At 44.6% G+C, this 20102-nt stretch overlaps 1 protein-coding gene across 2 annotated transcripts in view; it reads right to left on the bottom strand.

Moving 5' to 3' along the window:
- Positions 1–20102, bottom strand: part of RIN2 (Ras and Rab interactor 2) — a 174842-nt gene that overhangs the window by 89872 nt on the left and 64868 nt on the right. For both annotated transcript variants that reach the window (XM_044291755.1, XM_044291756.1), the window contains exon 3: positions 4135–4235. In XM_044291755.1, the coding sequence (XP_044147690.1) occupies positions 4135–4235 (101 nt within the window). The remainder of the gene's footprint in view (positions 1–4134; positions 4236–20102) is intronic.

Genomic DNA, 20102 nt, shown 5'->3' with positions numbered 1-20102 from the left:
GCAAAGCCTGTGTAGACCGGAGCTGGCTATACACTTTAGATAGCTGACAGCTTGTTCATCCGACATCCATTACTCCGGACACTAATATACACATGCACACTCAGGATAGCAAAATGTGCATCTGTTCTCGATAGGGTGTAAGCCGCTGACAGACACATCTAGTGGTGGTTTGTTCCTTGAAAGAAAAATGGCATACTGAAATCCAACAAGATCAACCTGTCTTTTCCCGAGATCTAGTACTGGGGACAGGACACCCCAGACATACACATTAGACGGCAAGTTCTACTGAAGTAGGTAATGGCCATCTTAAATGGGGTTTGTCCCAATTCTACAACGTATAAGTAGATGTTTGATTAGCGGGATCCAATGGATTTGGCCCCAGTCGATCACAAGAACGGGGGACTGTGTTCCCCCATCTGAATGAAGTGGTGGACACACAAGAACTTATGCAAGGTACGGAGAGGCTGGGCGGAACAACCTGAATCCCCTGCTCGATCCCCGAGGCACGAGCAACACAGGTGCGGAGGTACAAACGTGATCAAATGGAGCTGCCAAACAGGTGGTGCAACCGGAAAAGCAAATAGCCACAAATTTCACGAGATAGGAGAAGATAATAGGCGGCACTCACCCAGCAGTACGTAAAAAATTCCTTTATTTCATCGGGGATACAGGTAAGATGCCTGTCAGGGCATACAGTCATCAAGCATGCACAGCGGCGACGGCCGTTTCGCGCAATGCTGCGCTTCTTCAGGCCACTGACGTCTCCTATCTCACACAGGAACTTGTACCCGGCTATCTCCAGCATCCTGTAGAGTTAAGAGGAGAAGCAGAGGGATGTGTGTCTGCCACTGTATTCAAACAGGGGAACATAGGCCCCCTGTTCTTGTGATCGGAGAGGACCTAGAGGGCGGAACGAGGCAATCAGAAACGACCCCTCTAGTCAAAACATTCATCCAGCTCCACAGGGAGAAAAATATATCATATACTTACTATGGATACATTGTAGCTGACAGATACATAAGTTGTGACAGTTCAGTATTAATAGGTCAGACATAGTGCTCACTACCAGCGTCAGGGAAGGTCCATTCCCTCTTCTGTTTTAGGCTACTTTCACACTTGCGTTGTTGTTTTCCGGTATTGAGATCCGGCAGAGGATCTCAATACCGGAAAAATAAGTTTCCGTTTAGTCCTTGTGCATTCTGAATGGAAAGAGATCCGTTCAGGATGTCTTCCATTCCGACAGCATTCCGTTTTGTGACCGGACACAAAATGGCTGCAAGCTGCAGTTTTGTGCACGGTCATAAAAACTTTTAAAAAAAACGGATCCGACACTGAAAACAATGTAAGTCAATGGTGACGGATCTATTTTTTATGGAGCCTAAAAAACCAGGTCACCCATTGACTTTTAATGTATTTAGTGACGGATCCGTTTCTTTTCTGTTTTGATTTCACACAACCGCATCCTAACCGAATGGCTGTATCCTGATGTGCAAAATCAAAAAGGATCAGTTTAATTCCAGCGTTGAGATCCTCTGACGGATCTCAATACCGGAACTAACAACGCAAGTGTGAAAGTAGCCTTAGGAATTTATCACCAAGTGGAGGGGAACAGGGGAACAATCCCAAACCTTTCAGTGAGGTACATTTTCTATGTTCCCTTGTTTAGGCGCCATATTTTTGGGGGTTGAAGAAACTTCTGTTATATCAGCAGCATGCGTGCTAGTGACCCTCGCTTCAGGGGGAAACCACAGTGCTGGGCAGATAAAACAAAATCTATCCAATCAATATTTTTACACATTAGCAGGAAACTGCCCGTCAGCCCCCGAAAGACATTCAGCGGGGGTCTTTCAACAGAAAAAAATCTTTCCTCTTCAAAAATTCACAAGATTCTGCATCAAGATCTATAACAAATCGCTGGAGAGCCTGAGAGACCCTGGGAGCTATGGATGTCACCGACGATGTCACTGCTGCTATGACAGTAAATGATGGCAGTGGTGGATCTGTCACGTGCCTTATGGACCACATCAGGGTCATCAAGTTCCATCGCGGTGTCAAACTGCACAACTTTGTCTGACAATTTTGATGGAATCTGTGTTGATGGCTCCTGAAAGTTTCTTTAATGCAGATGAGAACACAGCCTAACATGTGAGAAGATCTAATAGAAGGATATCCTTACACATGCCCTTTATACACGTGGCTAGAAAAAAAGTGAATGTATTCAGTGGGGTTAAAAGCATTTTCCCGGGAGTTCAATAGGTCAGGACAGGTCTTCATTATCTGATCGGTGGGGGTCTGACTCCCTGCAACCAATGTATTAGCTGTTTGAAGGGACCATGGTGGTCCGGTGAGTGCTGCGTCCTCTTCTTGGGCTAGTGATGTCATGTTCATCAGTCAATTGGCCTATTCAAGTGAATGGGGCTGAGCGGCAATACCAAGCACAGCCGAATGGACGTCAATGTGCTTGGTACGCTGAGAGGAAGCCGCAGCAATCACTTGAGCACCACGGCCTCTTTAAACAGCTGATTAGGGGTGCAGAAGTCAGACCCCCCACAGATCTGATATAGGATAGGAAGCCATCAACGTAGGGGTTCCAGAAAACTCTTAATGTTATTATCTAGCATATTTTTGCCTTCATTTTCAATAGTTTCTTATGCACATACGGAAGCCACGTGTCTATGTAGTGTATAAGAAGTAGAACAGCCGGCACTCCGTTGTGTAGTGAGCCGTGCGCGCGTCTAGGGTCGGCGTCCCATCATTCCAGGTACAAAGAAGACCGGCACTTGCTACGATGAATGTAATAATTCTAATTCCCACATGGAGGAACAGATTAAGTGACGCGTTTCGACTCAACAAACAAACGAGTCTTTAACAAAGACTCGTTTGTTTGTTGAGTCGAAACGCATCACTTAATCTGTTCCTCCATGTGGGAATAAAAAAAAAGATAATATTGCATTCATCGTAGCGAGTGCCGGTCTTCTTTGTACCTCTATGTAGTGTATGTCACAAATGCCTGAAGAGGGGGAACGCCCCTGAAGCGTCATGGTAGCATAGTCTTGTGCCCTGTCTGCCTCCGTGATTTGGCCTTTTAAAAACATAGACTTTGGTATGTGTTGATTACACTTGAATAATGATGACATAAAGAAGATGTTAACATAATATAACGGCCTCTTTTGCTGCTTGAAAAACGTATACCCGCTAGTGACTTCACCCAGCCTAGTCTGACTGGTATCACAGCCACTGCTGCCATAGTCATAAGAAGATATTAGGCAAAATGTGCAATCTGTGGCTGGCTGGAGGCTCCTGTCTATTACTTAGGTCAATAACCTCCATTGCAGGTCAGCAAATGTACAGGCGACGGAGCTACACAAACATTATTTAACCAGATTTAAGTCTTGTGTAATAGTCGGCTGAGTAAATTCTGTTTAGTCAGAAGTTTCCATCTGAGCACAGGATTACCACTGCAAAAGTGTAACTTTTAAAGAATTTTTTAAGCTGACTTAATTTTTCTGACTTTTCGGACATATGACGGTATGATTACTGTAAAGGCAGGGAAAGATATCATGTGGTGATATTATAGACTTGTATCTGTACACTGTACTATGGTAAGAGCTGCTGAAAGTTTATTATACGGATGTCAGCTCAAGAACAGCAAATGGTTAATTCAAGTACATTACAAACTTTCAGCAATTTAGCTCTTGATTTAACGCAGAAAAAATATTGGAATATCCTTTTGTCTAAAAAGGCTTACACCGTATCGTATATTTGATTAAACCTGAAAACCATGAAATGAATCTATTTACATACAATACATTCTATAAAAATCTATATATTGGCCTCATATTTGGCCGTCCTATGGGAATGATACCAATAGGGCACCGATGTATAGATATGCCTATGTATTAGTGCTTGAAATAACGTAGAGTGTGAATCCCATCGAGATCAGGGACTGATATTGGTAATTGCGGTTTGTGTACAACACCGTGGAATACGATGGTGCTATATAACTAGTGGTTAATAAGTATGACAGTTTAACTAGCTTTGTCGATCGAGATCACTCGCCATTAAAGCCAGAGGAAAAGTGCCGACAAGTGTAAAAGCACAAAAAGGACAAAATCCCAAGGTACACGACCTCACCTCAAGCACTCGATCAGCTCCTCTTCATGGCGGACGCTGAATTCTGTCTGTACCATCTCCTGTTTCAATTCCCCGATCTCTGTGGCAATGGTGTCAATGAGCTGAGGAAGGACAAAACACACTGACGTGAGTTGGTTGAAGGAGGCGTGCTCTGTAACCTCCGGCAGGTTTAGTCACTCCATGGTGAGGAGGATCTGCACGCCCTCGACTTCCCCAAATTCACAAGAAACTGAGGCAGAGGACGCAGCACAGGAAACATTCCCGAGTACACAGCATAGACAGTAAACTGCCAGATTGTCAGTAGAGTTAATAATTAGAAATGAAAGAACACTTGTACCAACATCACAGTACATAATTATACAGTAAAAGCATATAACAATACGCAAAAACGCGTCCAGCAGATGATGAAAGCCAGTTGTGTGAAATTGTCCCTAATTTACAAAAAAAATTAAAAATCTTGTGTAAATTGTCAATTCACTTGATTTTCCCAAGAATGTAATTATTGTGACCTGGTTGGTTTGACATTGCCATAATGTAACCACATGACGGCGCAGCAGCAGGAAGACCTCCTTGTGGTTCTACTGAAAGGGACTCTGTCACCAGTTTCTAACCCCCCCTTTTAAAACTATTGTTCTCTCCATGGTGCCCTTGTCATTACAAAGCTGTTGTTATAAGATAAATCCGCCGTCTAGTTTTGATAAAAATAGCTTTTATCTAACCTGTCAATCTTCTGGATAAGGTGCCCAGGGCGTTTCTGAAGGTCTGAATCTGCCGCTCGCCGCCGCCGCCGTGGGTGCCCAGCTCCTCCCCTGATCCTTTCAGCGCCGCCTGAATGTAAAGAAATCCGCCTCCGGCTCTCCTCAGTGCCCCCTCCTCCTTTTCAAAGATCCCGCGCGTGCGCACAGGCCTGTGCCTGAAGCGCCCGTGCAGACTTTTAGATTCTGCCTCGTTGAGCGAAGGGCGCATGCGCGCGAACGCACGCGCGCTTCGCTCAACGAGGCAGAATCTAAAAGTCTGCACGGGCGCATCAGGCACAGGCCTGTGCGCACGCGCGGGATCTTTGAAAAGGAGGAGGGGGCACTGAGGAGAGCCGGAGGCGGATTTCTTTACATTCAGGCGGCGCTGAAAGGATCAGGGGAGGAGCTGGGCACCAACGGCGGCGGCGGCGAGCGGCAGATTCAGACCTTCAGAAACGCCCTGGGCACCTTATCCAGAAGATTGACAGGTTAGATAAAAGCTATTTTTATCAAAACTAGACGGCGGATTTATCTTATAACAACAGCTTTGTAATCACAAGGGCACCATGGAGAGAACAATAGTTTTAAAAGGGGGGGTTAGAAACTGACTTGATGATCGCTGCATGTAAAGGTCCTTAATTCAGGTAAAGAGTAAATTTCATGCAGCATGTTATAGAGCAGGAGAAGCTGAGCAGATTGATATATAGTTTTATGGGAAAAGATTCAGTAAAACGTGTAATTTATACATTAATACCTATGCTTTGTACACCTCCTAGGAAGAGCTATCGGTACAGGAGGGAGGGGTTATCGGTGATTGACAGCATTGTGTGCATACAGACATAGCTGTCACTGATAACCCCGCCCTCCTGTACCAATAGGTCTTCACAGGAGGTGAAAAAAAACCAAATATAAATGTATAAATTACAGGTTTTACTGAATCTTTCCCCACAACAATAAATATCAATCTGCTCTGCTCCTATTGCTCTACAACAGTGATGGCGAACCTTTTAGAAGCCGGGTACCCAAACTGCAAACCAAAACCCACTTATTTATTGTAAAGTGCCAACACGGCAATTTAACCAGAACAGTACAGCCCAATATAGTATAACTTCCATGTACTTTATCATGTAGCTATACCAGCCTGCCTACATTCAGTGCGCTGCCTGTGCTGTGCATAGTGCGCCCTGCGCTGATGAATGGCAGGAAAAGTCTAAGGCATATTAGTACACCATATACTTTTTCCAGGGTGTGGGTGCCCACAGAGAGGGCTCTGAGTGCCGCCTCTGGCACCCATGCCATAGGTTCGCCACCACTGCTCTACAACATGGTGCTTTCAGAGTGAATTGCATTTTGTGGTTACAGATCCTCTTTAACGGAGTCCCTTGAGGAAAGAAGGAAGAGGGTTGATACGACTAAAACCTTTAAATATGTTAAAGGTTTAAATAAGGTTCAGGAAGGAAGAAACTGAACTCACGAACAAGGGGGCACAATCTGAAATTAGAGGGGGGGGGGGATCAGATTCGATAACAGAAAATTTTACTGAATGAGCAATAGATGTGTGTATATATATATATATATATATATATATATATATATATATTATTATTTTTTTTTTTTCCAAAGAGAAAGAATACTATAATGGACCATGTGGTCTTTTCTGCCATGATTTTCTATTAACAACAAAAAATAAAAAATTGGATCCCTGCACCGGTAGGTAAAAGAAACTCTCCAAAAACTATTCCGGAGAGTGAAATACTTGCTCAAGTTGTTATAATTAGGCTTCATGCACACAACAGTATTTTTTCACAGTCCGCAAAACGGGGTTCCGTTGTTCCGTGATCCGTTTTTGTTTCCGTGTGTCTTGATTTTTGGAGGATCACCAGACATGAAGGAAAGGGAAAAAAAATCTAAGTCAAGTTTGCCTTGCAAATGATAGGAAAAAAACGGACACGGATCACAGACGCAGATGACAATCTTGTGTGACGCCGTGTTTTTTCAATGGGTCCGCAAACCGTTGTCTGTAAAAAAAATAGGACAGGTCATATTTTTGGGACGGACTGAAAACACGGATCACGGACGCGGATGACAAACGGTGCATTATCCGAGTTTTTAACGGACCCATTGAAAGTCAATGGGTTCGCAGAAAATTACGGAAAACGGAACAACGGACACAACAACGGTCGTGTGCATGAGGCCTTTTCCTGAGAAATAACTGAATACAATTTCAAGGTCAAATTGATCTCAGCAAAGTAATCATTAACTTGTACCATAAAGACCTACGAGCCATACACAGTTGCACCTATTAAAATGGACTATGTCACAAAGAGGTGTTCATGTCTATAAAATCGCCCCTCAAGTTACCCTACTGTCGGCACTGAGAGCAGCACTAAAGCACAGTCTGGACTGCTGCGCTGTTGTAAGGCTACTTTCACACTACCGTTATTCTTTTCTGGTATTGAAATCCGTTAAAGGGTCTTAATACCGAAAAAAAAAACGCATCAGTTTTGTCCTAATGCATTCTGAATGGAAAGCAATTCGTTCAGTATGCATCAGGATGTTTTCCGTTCCGTCCCTTGTAGGTATTTGACCGAACATAAAACCGCAGCTTACTGCAGTATTTTTTCCGGACAAAATCCCGGAACACTACTGCACTTGCCGGATCCAGCATTCATTTCTATTGAAATGTATTAATGCCGGATCTGGTACCAAGTGTTCAGGAAATTGCAGCATCACCGGACCCGGTTTTCCGGTCTGCGCATGTGCAGTTCTTTCTAGCTTATTCCGGATGATACTGGAAAGACAGATCCGGTATTTCAATAAATAAGTCTAACGGATCCGTAAAAAAAAAAAAAAGATATCCATTTGCATACGGATATCCGGATCTGGCAGGCAGTTCCGGCAACGGAGCTGCCTGCCGGATTCTAACAACGCTAGTATGAAAGTACCCTAACATAAAGGAGAGGACTCCTGTGCGCATGTACGACAGTCCTGACAGTGGAGGAATGGGGAAGGCACAGGAAAATAAAACCTATCAATCGGCACTCTTTGGCCCTGATTTATTATACCTTCACTCCAGAATTCTGGCATCAAAAAGGTTGTAAAATAGGGCTTTTGCAACTTTTTGCACTCGAGCACTTCAAAATTTGCGACTTTTTACATGCCACCACTCACTGCAGTTGTTATATGGGCGGGAGAGTGGGTGTGGTTAGCTATGTTAATGAGTTTCACTCCAGATTTATCATTGCAACTTTTTGAAAAAGTTGTACTCTCACTCCAGGAGAAGGGTGGAGTAGGAAAACTGGAGCAGCTTCTCTAGACAGAAGTGTTAGGTTTAAGGACCAGACAAATTTATCAAGCAACAAGTAACATTTGATAAATGTGGCACAAAGTACTCCAACACAGACTCGAGCAAAACTGACTTCAATTGTTCTCCTAATGATACCCCCCCCCCCCCCCCATCTGCAGTACTACTCATGTCTAAGATTGTGGCGACAGATTCCCTTTAAATATAAATGAATAAAATACAAGTTTTACTGAATCTTTTCTCACAAACCTATATATCAAGATGTTCATCTCCTCCTGCTCTATAACATGCTGCTGGCACATCAGACACTATTCTTAATGTCACAGGTCCCCTTTAAAAGGCTAAACCGGTTAGTCTATGTAACTCTAGGATCTGGTCCGTCCCAAAGGACTCATCTGCTCAGCCCATAGACGACTATAGTGACGAGGCAGTACTGAAGTCACACCATTCCCCATTACAAACTCCGGTATTATCTGTCTCATTCACACATCAGTGTTCGGTCAGTGATTTCCATCAGTGATTGTGAGCCAAAACCAGGATTGGAGCCTCCACAGACATGAGGTATAAAGGAAAGATCTTTGGCTCAAAATCACTGACGTGTGAACGAGCCCTTAGGGGAAGAACCTCTTTAAAGTTGGTCTACAGTGCAGACTAAGATTATGCAAAAATAAACCAAGTTTGCCATGAACCACAAAAAAAATTCATTAAACTTTTCCACCTGTTAACAACATAAAAACGTGTAAAGACCTTTCTAACCGTTTTCTAACCTCCGTGTAGAATTAGTTATACTTATTTATGGCCATAAACTGATGAAGGTACAATAGAACTTCCTGGGCATTGTTCTCTCATCCCCTTTTCCAGGGCGATTTCCTGTTGTAGAATACTAGGAACTCAGATATCTCAAACGCCTGAGGATGAATAAGTTCAAGGGAAATAATTCATAAAGTGAAAGCATTTAAAATCCGTCAATATAAAGAGAATCCCCCTGCAACATACACAAGGAAGTCTACAAATGGGCTACACAACCGAACACATCAATGGATTTCAAGTCCTAGTAAAGACAACTGTTATAATGCTGCACACAGAGCCACCACCAGGCCATTACTAGGTACTGCACCACAATACCTTACCAAACAGCACTCTCAGACACAGGGTGTTGCTATGGCTGATTTTGGGAAAATTGGGAAAAGGTGCCTTAAAGCCTGTCTTGAATGAAGAAATACTGTAAATTATAATTACCAGATTTCTGCTGATGCAGGGATTTATTCTGATTGCTATATCCGGCACCGGCTAATTCATTTTCACTGCTGTCTCATCAAGGTTGTTTTGTCTTCCTGGATCAATGCTGCAGGAGTGTAGGATAAACTAACTGGACCTATGTCAACTATGTCAACCTTTTTAACTTAGCAAGTCACCAGAGAAAACCTGTGCAGACATTAAGCCAACAAAAAATGTTGGGAGATTTCAGCTCTGAAGCCCAGAGAATTGTAATGCAGCTTTAAGTTCTAATACATGCTGCAACTCAGGATAAGGGTCTATTCACACATCCATAGTTCTGGGTCTGCATCTGTTCCGCAATTTTGCGGAAAGAGTACGGACCCATTCATTTCAACGTGACCGCAAAAGATGCGAACAGCAAACCGCGTGCTGTCTGCATCTGTAGTTCCGTTCCGCAGCCCCACAAAAAAGATAGAGCATGTCCTATTCTTGCCCACAATCGTGGATAAGAAGAAGCAGTTCTATCATAGGGCCAGCCATGTGCGGTCAGCAAAATGCGGAACCCACGCGGCCGTTATCCGTGTTTTGCGGACCGCAAAACACTTACGGACGTCAGAATTGACCCTTAGTACAAGATAAGGAAAATAAATATATTTGTAATGTTGTTACATATATTAAAATATTATCTGTAAAGTTTCTCAACTTTGTATGTATGCTGAAATGGTGGGGAAGAGGGTTAAGCAGGCATGGGCTTCAGCCAGTTCCCTCCAGTTCTCCTGATCTGGTTGTTAAAATGACAACTGGATCGGAGAACCGTGTTACCAGCTGAGTCCCGATCCAGTGCTCTGGCGGCGGCATATTCTAGGTTCTTCAAAGTAGCCACCTTTTGCTTTGATTACTGCTTTGCACACTCTTGGCATTCTCTTGATGAGCTTCAAGAGGTAGTCACCAGAAATGGTTTTCACTTCACAGGTGTGCCCTGTCAGGTTTAATAAGTGGGATTTCTTGCCTTATAAATGGGGTTAGGACCATCAGTTGCGTTGTGGAGAAGTCAGGTGGATACACAGCTGATAGTCCTACTGAATAGACTGTTAGAATTTGTATTATGGCAAGAAAAAAGCAGCTAAGTAAAGAAAAAGGAGTGGCCATCATTACTTTAAGAAATGAAAGTCAGTCAGTCTGAAAAATTGGGAAAACTTTGAAAATCAAGAGCTACAAAGAAACTGGCTCACATGCGGACCGCCCCAGGAAAGGAAGACCAAGAGTCACCTCTGCTGTGGAGGATAAGTTCATCCGAGTCACCAGCCTCAGAAATCGCAGGTTAACAGCAGCTCAGATTAGAGACCAGGTCAATGCCACACAGAGTTCTAGCAGCAGACACATCTCTACAACAACTGTTAGGAGGAGACTGTGTGAATCAGGCCTTCATGGTAGAATATCTGCTAGGAAACCACTGCTAAGGACAGGCAACAAGCAGAAGAGACTTGTTTGGGCTAAAGAACACAAGGAATGGACATTAGACTAGTGGAAATCTGTGCTTTGGTCTGATGAGTCCAATTTAAGATCTTTCGTTCCAACCACCGTGTCTTTGTGCGACGCAGAAAAGGTGAACGGATGGACTCTACATGCCTGGTTCCCACAGTGAAGCATGGAGGAGGAGGTGTGATGGTGTGGGGGTGCTTTGCTGGTGACACTGTTGGGGATTTATTCAAAATTGAAGGCATACTGAACCAGCATGGCTACCACAGCATCTTGCAGCGGCATGCTATTCCATCCAGTTTGCGTTTAGTTGGACCATCATTTATTTTTCAACAGGACAATGACCCCAAACACACCTCCAGGCTGTGTAAGGGCTATTTGACCATGAAGGAGGGGTGCTGCGCCAGATGACCTGGCCTCCACAGTCACCGGACCTGAACCCAATTGAGATGGTTTGGGGTTAGCTGGACCGCAGAGTGAAGGCAAAAGGGCCAACAAGTGCTAAGCATCTCTGGGAACTCCTTTAAGACTGTTGGAAGACCATTTCAGGTGACTACCTCTTGACGCTCATCAAGAGAATGCCAAGAGTGTGCAAAGCAGTAATCAAAGCAAAAGGTGACTACTTTGAAGAACCTAGAACAGTGATGGCGAACCTATGGCACGGGTGCCAGAGGTGGCACCCAGAGCCCTCTCTGTTGGCACCCGCACGCTGGAAAAAGTCTATGGTGTACCAATATACCTTAGACATTTCCTGCCATTCATCAGCGCAGGGAGCACTATGAACGCCACAGGCAGCGCAGTGAATGTAGGCAGGATATTATAGCTAAATGATAAAGTACATGGAAGATATACTAGATTGGACTGCAGTATCCAGGTTACATTCCATGTTGGCACTTTGCGATAAATAAGTGGGTTTTGGGTTGCAGTTTGGGCACTCGGTCTGTAAAAGGTTTGCCATCACTGACCTAGAATATGACATATGTTCAGTTGTTTCACACTTTTTTGTTATGTATATAATTCCACATGTGTTAATTCATAGTTTTGATGTCTTCAGTGTGAATCTACAATTTTCATAGTCATGAAAATAAAGAAACTTTTGGTCTGTACTGTATATGTAAACATGTGTCGTGGCGCCGCATGTTCGCCATTGAGTAGTAAACCTGTTGTTAAAAGTTTGAATCCCACCCCTGGGGTTAAGGCTAGCAAAGCGGAGCATGGATCTTTTTAACTTTTTTTATGTCACTGTAAGTTTACTTTCACAGGTTTGTTACTTAGGATTTTTCTGGGTGCAGTGCACTTTTGGGTGTCGCTCCTCAAGATCTGAATTACAGAAGAAGATGATACAGCAGTGGCGCAAACGAGGTAAGTAATAAACAAACAAACAGTTGTCCGGTTGTTTAGGAAACGCATTATGGAAGAGAAGGTTAAACAATCCCCTCAGCCGGAGGACGGTTCCTGAAGGTCTGGACGAAGAGATGTTGTGTGGATATCAGGTTCCTCACCCATCTCAACACTGGCTCCCACTTCTGAGGGAGCTAAACCTTCGACTTGTGGTTCTTGGTGGATGCTGGAGTGGCAGCTCAGCCAGAAGCAAAATCGGGTTTGCATAAGCTTTGGTGAAGACGGGCTATCGATCCCTGACCTCTGCAGGGCCTCATGACGGCTTTTGAGTCAAGAGTAGGGACTGTGTCTCCAAAATAGGGACATTTAGGATGTATGCATGCTGACCCGCTTCTACAACATGTAATATACTTAGTTATTATCAGTTTAGATCTGTCAGCGCCTTATATAATTACACTCTATTGCTATTTGTGTAAGAGGATCTTATAAAGTTCTGAGACATGGCTGTGTTCTGCTTTACATCCTTCCTGCTGTTTCCTGCTACTGTACAGATAGTCTTTGGAGAAAGTCCAAGTGACAAGAAAAAAATGAAAAGAAGAAGAATCAGCAATGCTGCATGCTTAAAATAATGATCGGATACAAAAATACAGTTGCCAAAAGAAATTCTAAAGGAAGCAGATTTCAAACTTTACTTGTCAAGAAGAACACATAAGACATCCTGCTTCCAATGTTAAACAATGGCCGAATGACGGCATTTTGTTTATGAAGAAACACTTTTACATAAAGCACGACTTAACAGAATGCAGTTAAGGGGAATCGGGCGCCAGATTTATGCTGTGCTATCTGCTGGCAGCATAACCTGGTGACACATACCCTGAGCAAAAGCTGGCTCACCTACTTCAACTGATCCAGTTGTTTTGCTAAAATATGTATTAGGGTACTTTCACACTAGCGGCAGGAGACTCCGGCAGGCTATTCCGAAGGGTGAACAGCCTGTCGGATCCATCCTGCCGCTAGTTCACGTGTGCCCCCGGACTGCTGCTCCGTCCCGATTGACTGTAATGAGGGGAGGGGCGGAGTTCCGGTGGCAGCACACGCCAAGAAGCAGCCAGACTAAAAGTACTGTACGCCAGAACTCCGCCCCCGCTCTCATTATAGTCAATGGGGACGGAGCGGCAGTCCGGGGGCACACGTGAACTAGCAGCAGGACGGATCCGACAGGCTGTTCACCCGCCGGAATAGCCTGCCGGAGTCTCCTGCCGCTAATGTGAATCTAGCCTTAAGCAGCTCCAGCATCAGCCAAGCACTGGAGACCGCTCAATAAAGAAAACAACCTCTGTTTGACCATGCCACTTTTGGGCTTTAGAACTACATAAAATATTTGCACTCTGGAATTATAATCTTTTTTAGAAATACAACTCTGAAGATTTGAGGTGAGTATTTTGGAGTATGTACAGTATTATAAGATATTAGGCAGGTGCGGAAAACATAGGCTGCAAAGTAAGAATGTTTTCAAAAATTTAAGTGTTAATTGTCTCATTTTGATCACTTAACAAAATGCTAATGGAATTAAACGAAGAGGAATCTAAATCCAATCAATATTTGGTCTGACTGCCCTTTGCCTTCACAAAAGCACTTGACACAGTTCTTGAAGGAACTCGGCAGGGTGGTTGTTCTAAACATCTTGGAGAACTAACCCCCAGATCTTCTGTGGATGTAGCCTTGCTAAAATCCTTCTGTCTCCTCACGTAATCCCATACAGACTCAATGACGTTGGGGGCTCTGTGGAGCCATATCATCACTTCCAGGGCTCATTGTTCTTCTTTACCCTAAAGATAGTTCTTAATGAATAAATTTGGAGACAATCAGATGCCTCCTTGATGGTATTGCATGATGGAAAAGTATCTGCATGTATTACCATTTAGAACACCATGAATCCTGACCATATCCTTAACTCCATTTACTGAAATGCAGCTCCAAACTCACAAGAAACTCCACCGTGTTTCACAATCACCTGAAGACACTCATGTATTGTACTGCTTTCCAGCCCTTCCGGAAACCAAACTGCCTTCTGTTATAGCCAAATAGTTCAAATTTTGACTCATCAGTCCAGGGGATCTTTCTTGCATAGTTGAGTTGTTTGGCCTTGTTTCCATGTAAAAGGTATTGCTTTTTGGCTGCAATGCTTCCAGCAAGACCAATTCTGGATAGACTTCTCTTAACAGAAGATGGGTGTGCATGGGACCCACTAGTTTCTGCTAGTACTGAGCTGCTAGCACTGCTGAATATCTTCCAATTACAATGGGAAGTAAGTATTATGGGGCGCAGTTATTAAGACTGGCGTTGTAGACGCCGGTCTTAATAAGCCCTATAACTGGTGGTGGATCTGCAGGAGTTATGAAGAGATCCATGGCTGCTTCTAAATGTAAGACAGCTTCATAGCGGTCTTACATTTAAACCATTTTCTGCGCCTAAAACTGGATTTGGTCAGGATTAATGGTGTCCTCATAGCTGAGAAATACAGGCAGATACTATGCCCATCATGCAAAACTATCAGGGAGCTGTCTGATTAGCTCCAAATGTATTCTGCAGCAGGACAACAACCCCAAAACACACAGAAAATGTTATTAAAGGGAGTCTGTCATCAAAGTTTCACCTTTTTAACCCTTGCCATAGCTTTCTAGCAGCCTTACAGTTAATAAAAACGTTACCTTTATGAGCAATCCTGGACTTATAAAACCGGCAAAAAACGACTTAGTAGGATATGCAAATTAGGGCTCACAAGTGCCCAGGGGCAGTGTTACCCTCATAGGTGCCCAGCTAGCTCAGCCTTATTGTCGCATCCCCCCGCCCATCCTTTCCCTCTGACGCCCATCTACTTACTTCTTGTTTTGCCGAGATCCCGCACCTGCGCACTCAGTCCGTCGACCGGCGCATGCACACTGCAATGCCGATTCCTTGTACGGCATCACAGTAATTAATGCCCATGTGCCGGCTTTGCGCCGTTAGCCGGCGCATGCGCATTAATTACTGTGATGCCGTACAAGGAATGGGCATCGCAGTGCGCAAGCGCCGGCCGACAGACTGAGTGCGCAGGATCTCGGCGAAACAACAAGTAAGTAGATGGGCGGTCAGAGGGAAAGGATGAGCGGGCAGAGGGAAAGAATGGGAGGGGGGAAGAGACGATAAGGCTATGCTAGCTGGCACCTACGAGGGTAACGCCGCCCCTGGGCACTTGCGAGCCCTCATTTGCATATGCTACTAAGTTGTTTTTTGCCGGTTTTAGTCCAGGATTGCTCATAAAGGTAACATTTTTATTAACTGTAAGGCTGCTAGAAAGCTATGGGAAGGGTTAAAAAGGTGAAACTTTGATGACAGACTCCCTTTAAAAAGTATCTTCATTGTAAAGAAGAACAAGGAGTCCTGAAAGTGATTATATGGCCCAACAGAACCCGGATCTCAACATCATCAAGTCTGTCTGGGATTACATGAAGAGACAGAAGGATGTGAACAAGACTACATCTATAAGAGAACTGTGGTTAGGTCTCCAAGATGTTTGGAACAATCTCTCTGCAGAGTTTTATCAAAAACTGTGATTGGATTTACATTTCTCTTGCTCATTCACTTTGCATTTTGTTGATTGATAAAAAAACACTTCTATTTTTTAAAGAAGTCTACCTTTGCAGCCTCAGCCTGACAGGTATGCACATCAGTGATGGCTAGTTCGCATTGTTCGCCTGCGAACATATGCGGGCTGCCATCTTTTTTCACAAGTCCGGCGAGGCACAGGTAAGCCCTTACCTGTGCCTGTGCGCGAGCCGGTCTGAAAACAAATGCGGTCAGCGGGAGCAGGCAGTTCTGAGAACAGCCACCGGGGGCCTTCATCAGGAACTGCTTGCTCCCGGTGACCGCATTTGTTTTCAGACCGGCTTGCGGCACAGGCACCAGTAAGGGCTTACCTGTGCCTCGCCGGACTTGTGAAAAAAGATGGCAGCCTGCATATGTTCACGGGCGAACAATGTGAACTGGCCATCACTGATGCACAGTACTCTACATATACACTTTATGGGCAAAAGTATTGGGCCACACCTAATAATCATTGAATTAGAGCTGCAGCTATTGATTATTTTTGTTATCAAGTATTCTACTGTTTAATCCAACGATTAATCAAGTACTCTAATAAGAAAAAAACGAATTAAAAGTATGTTTTCCTTTATAAAAAAAAAACTCCCCCCCCCCCCCCCATTGCCATCAGGTCGCCCCCCCACCCCGTGCCATCAGGCTCCTCCCTCCAGTGCCATCAGGCTCCCCCCCCCAGTGCTATAAGCCCCCCAATGCCATCAGCACCCACACTAGTGCCATCAGGTTTCCCCCCAGTGCCATCAGGTCCCCCCCCCCCCCCCCCAGTGCCATTATCTCCCCCTCCTAGCCATCAGTCTCCAGCACCAGTGAAATAAAATACTTACCTTTCCTGTAGGGGCGCCTCCGACACTCTGCAGTTGCATCGTCTTCTTCACGCGTTGCACTGTCCTCCTGACGTTACACAGGGTCAGGTCATAGTGAGCGCTTACGTGCACTACTTCCTGACCATGTGTGTATGTCAGGAGGACAGTGCAGCGTGGTGCCAGTCGGTGGGAGACCACTGAGCGTGAGTAAAAGCAAAAGCGTCATTCGTGTTCCGTGGTCACATGGCACAAATAAATCCTCAATGCAAAAAATTTGCATACAGAATTTTTCTGTGTCGTTTCAGCCCTACATTGAATTCAGTTGTTTCATTTTGTATAAAATCCATCACCTGGTCATGCAGTCTGCCTTTATAAACATTTGTGAAAGAATGGGTCATTCTAAAGAGCTTACTGAATTCCAGCATGATACTGTAATAGGATGCCACCACTGCAACAAGTAGAGACCAAGTGCTGAGGAGTAGGGATGAGCGAACTCGAACTGTATAGTTCGGGTTCGTACCGAATTTTGGGGTGTCCGTGACACGGACCCGAACCCGGACATTTTCGTAAAAGTCCGGGTTCGGGTTCGGTGTTCTTCGCTTTCTTGGCGCTTTTGTGACGCTTTCTTGGCGCTTTTTGAAAGGCTGCAAAGCAGCCAATCAACAAGCGTCATACTACTTGCCCCAAGAGGCCGTCACAGCCATGCCTACTATTGGCATGGCTGTGATTGGCCAGAGCACCATGTGACCCAGCCTCTATTTAAGCTGGAGTCACATAGCGCCGCCCGTCACTCTGCTCTGATTAGCGTAGGGAGAGGTTGCGGCTGCGACAGTAGGGCGAGATTAGGCAGATTAACTCCTCCAAAGGACTTGATTAATCGATCGATCTGCAGCTGTGCATCATTGAGCTGCTGAAATTCAATTGCTCACTGTTTTTAGGCTGCCCAGACCGTTTGTCAGTCACTTTTTTCTGGGGTGATCGGCGGCCATTTTGTGTCTTGTGGTGCGCCAGCACAAGCTGCGACCAAGTGCATTTAACCCTCAATAGTGTGGTTATTTTTTGGCTAAAGCCTACATCAGGGTGAAGCTGTCACACCAAGTGCATTTAACCAGCAATAGTCTGTTTATTTTTTGGCCATATACTACATCAGGGGCAAGCTGCGCCTGTCACCAAGTGCATTTAACCCTCAATGGTGTGGTTGTTTTTTGGCTAAAGCCTACATCAGGGTGAAGCTGTCACACCAAGTGCATTTAACCAGCAATAGTCTGTTAATTTTTGGGCCATATACTACATCAGGGGCAAGCTGCGCCCGTCACCAAGTGCATTTAACCCTCAGTAGTGTGGTTGGTCAAGCTGTCACACCAAGTGCATTTAACCAGCAATAGTCTGTTCATTTTTTGGCCATATACTACATCAGGGGCAAGCTGCGCCCGTCACCAAGTGCATTTAACCCTCAGTAGTGTGGTTGGTCAAGCTGTCACACCAAGTGCATTTAACCAGCAATAGTCTGTTCATTTTTTGGCCATATACTACATCAGGGGCAAGCTGCGCCTGTCACCAAGTGCATTTAACCCTCAATGGTGTGGTTGTTTTTTGGCTAAAGCCTACATCAGGGTGAAGCTGTCACACCAAGTGCATTTAACCAGCAATAGTCTGTTAATTTTTTGGCCATATACTACATCAGGGGCAAGCTGCGCCCGTCACCAAGTGCATTTAACCCTCAGTAGTGTGGTTGGTCAAGCTGTCACACCAAGTGCATTTAACCAGCAATAGTCTGTAAATTTTTTGGCCATATACTACATCAGGGGCAAGCTGCGCCCGTCACCAAGTGCATTTAACCCTCAGTAGTGTGGTTGGTCAAGCTGTCACACCAAGTGCATTTAACCAGCAATAGTCTGTTCATTTTTTGGCCATATACTACATCAGGGGCAAGCTGCGCCCGTCACCAAGTGCATTTAACCCTCAGTAGTGTGGTTGGTCAAGCTGTCACACCAAGTGCATTTAACCAGCAATAGTCTGTTCATTTTTTGGCCATATACTACATCAGGGGCAAGCTGCGCCTGTCACCAAGTGCATTTAACCCTCAGTAGTGTGGTTGGTCAAGCTGTCACACCAAGTGCATTTAACCAGCAATAGTGTGGTTATTTTTTGGCCATATCCCAGTCTAATTCTGTCAGTAAATCCATACCGGTCACCCAGCGCCTAAATACTAGGCCTCAAATTTATATCCCGCTAAATCTGTCGTTACCGCTGTACTGTTGTAGCTGGGCAAGTTATTTAGTGTCCGTCAAAGCACATTTTTTGTTCATGGTTGAAATTCAATTCCAAATTTAGCAATTTCATAATTTAGTGGTTTCTGCTATATCAGAGCTATTTGAAATCTATCCCTAAAAGGGTATATAATATTCAAGGTGCACATAGGGTCATTCGGAATAACTTCACACACACGCTACTGTGCATTTCCAAGTCTAATTCTGTCACTAATCCCATACCGGTCACCCAGCGCCTAAATACTAGGCCTCAAATTTATATCCCGCTAAATCTGTCGTTACCGCTGTACTGTTGTGGCTGGGCAAGTTATTTAGTGTCCGTCAAAGCACATTTTTTGTTCTGGGTTGAAATACAATTCCAAATTTAGCAATTTCATAATTTAGTGGTTTCTGCTATATCAGAGCTATTTGAAATCTATCCCTAAAAGGGTATATAATATTCAAGGTGCACATAGGGTCATTCAGAATAACTTCACACACATGCTACTGTGCATTTCCAAGTCTAATTCTGTCAGTAAATCCATAACGGTCACCCAGCGCCTAAATACTAGGCCTCAAATTTATATTCAGCTGAATTTGAATACAATACATTGGGCCAAATAATATTTTTGTTGTTGTGGTGAACGATAACAATGAGGAAAACATCTAGTAAGGGACGCGGACGTGGACATGGTCGTGGTGGTGTTAGTGGACCCTCTGGTGCTGGGAGAGGACGTGGCCGTTCTGCCACATCCACACGTCCTAGTGTACCAACTACCTCAGGTCCCAGTAGCCGCCAGAATTTACAGCGATATATGGTGGGGCCCAATGCCGTTCTAAGGATGGTAAGGCCTGAGCAGGTACAGGCATTAGTCAATTGGGTGGCCGACAGTGGATCCAGCACGTTCACATTATCTCCCACCCAGTCTTCTGCAGAAAGCGCACAGATGGCGCCTGAAAACCAACCCCATCAGTCTGTCACATCACCCCCATGCATATCGGGGAAACTGTCTGAGCCTCAAATTATGCAGCAGTCTCTTATGTTGTTTGAAGACTCTGCTGGCAGGGTTTCCCAAGGGCATCCACCTAGCCCTTCCCCAGCGGTGGAAGACATAGACTGCACTGACGCACAACCACTTATGTTTCCTGATGATGAGGACATGGGAATACCACCTCAGCATGTCTCTGATGATGA

The sequence above is a fragment of the Bufo gargarizans genome, chromosome 4 (assembly GCF_014858855.1).
Source record: "Bufo gargarizans isolate SCDJY-AF-19 chromosome 4, ASM1485885v1, whole genome shotgun sequence".
Taxonomy (NCBI): Eukaryota; Metazoa; Chordata; class Amphibia; order Anura; family Bufonidae; genus Bufo; species Bufo gargarizans.
Note: the sequence above shows the minus strand (reverse complement) of the source record. Positions and strands in the feature narration are given on the sequence as shown.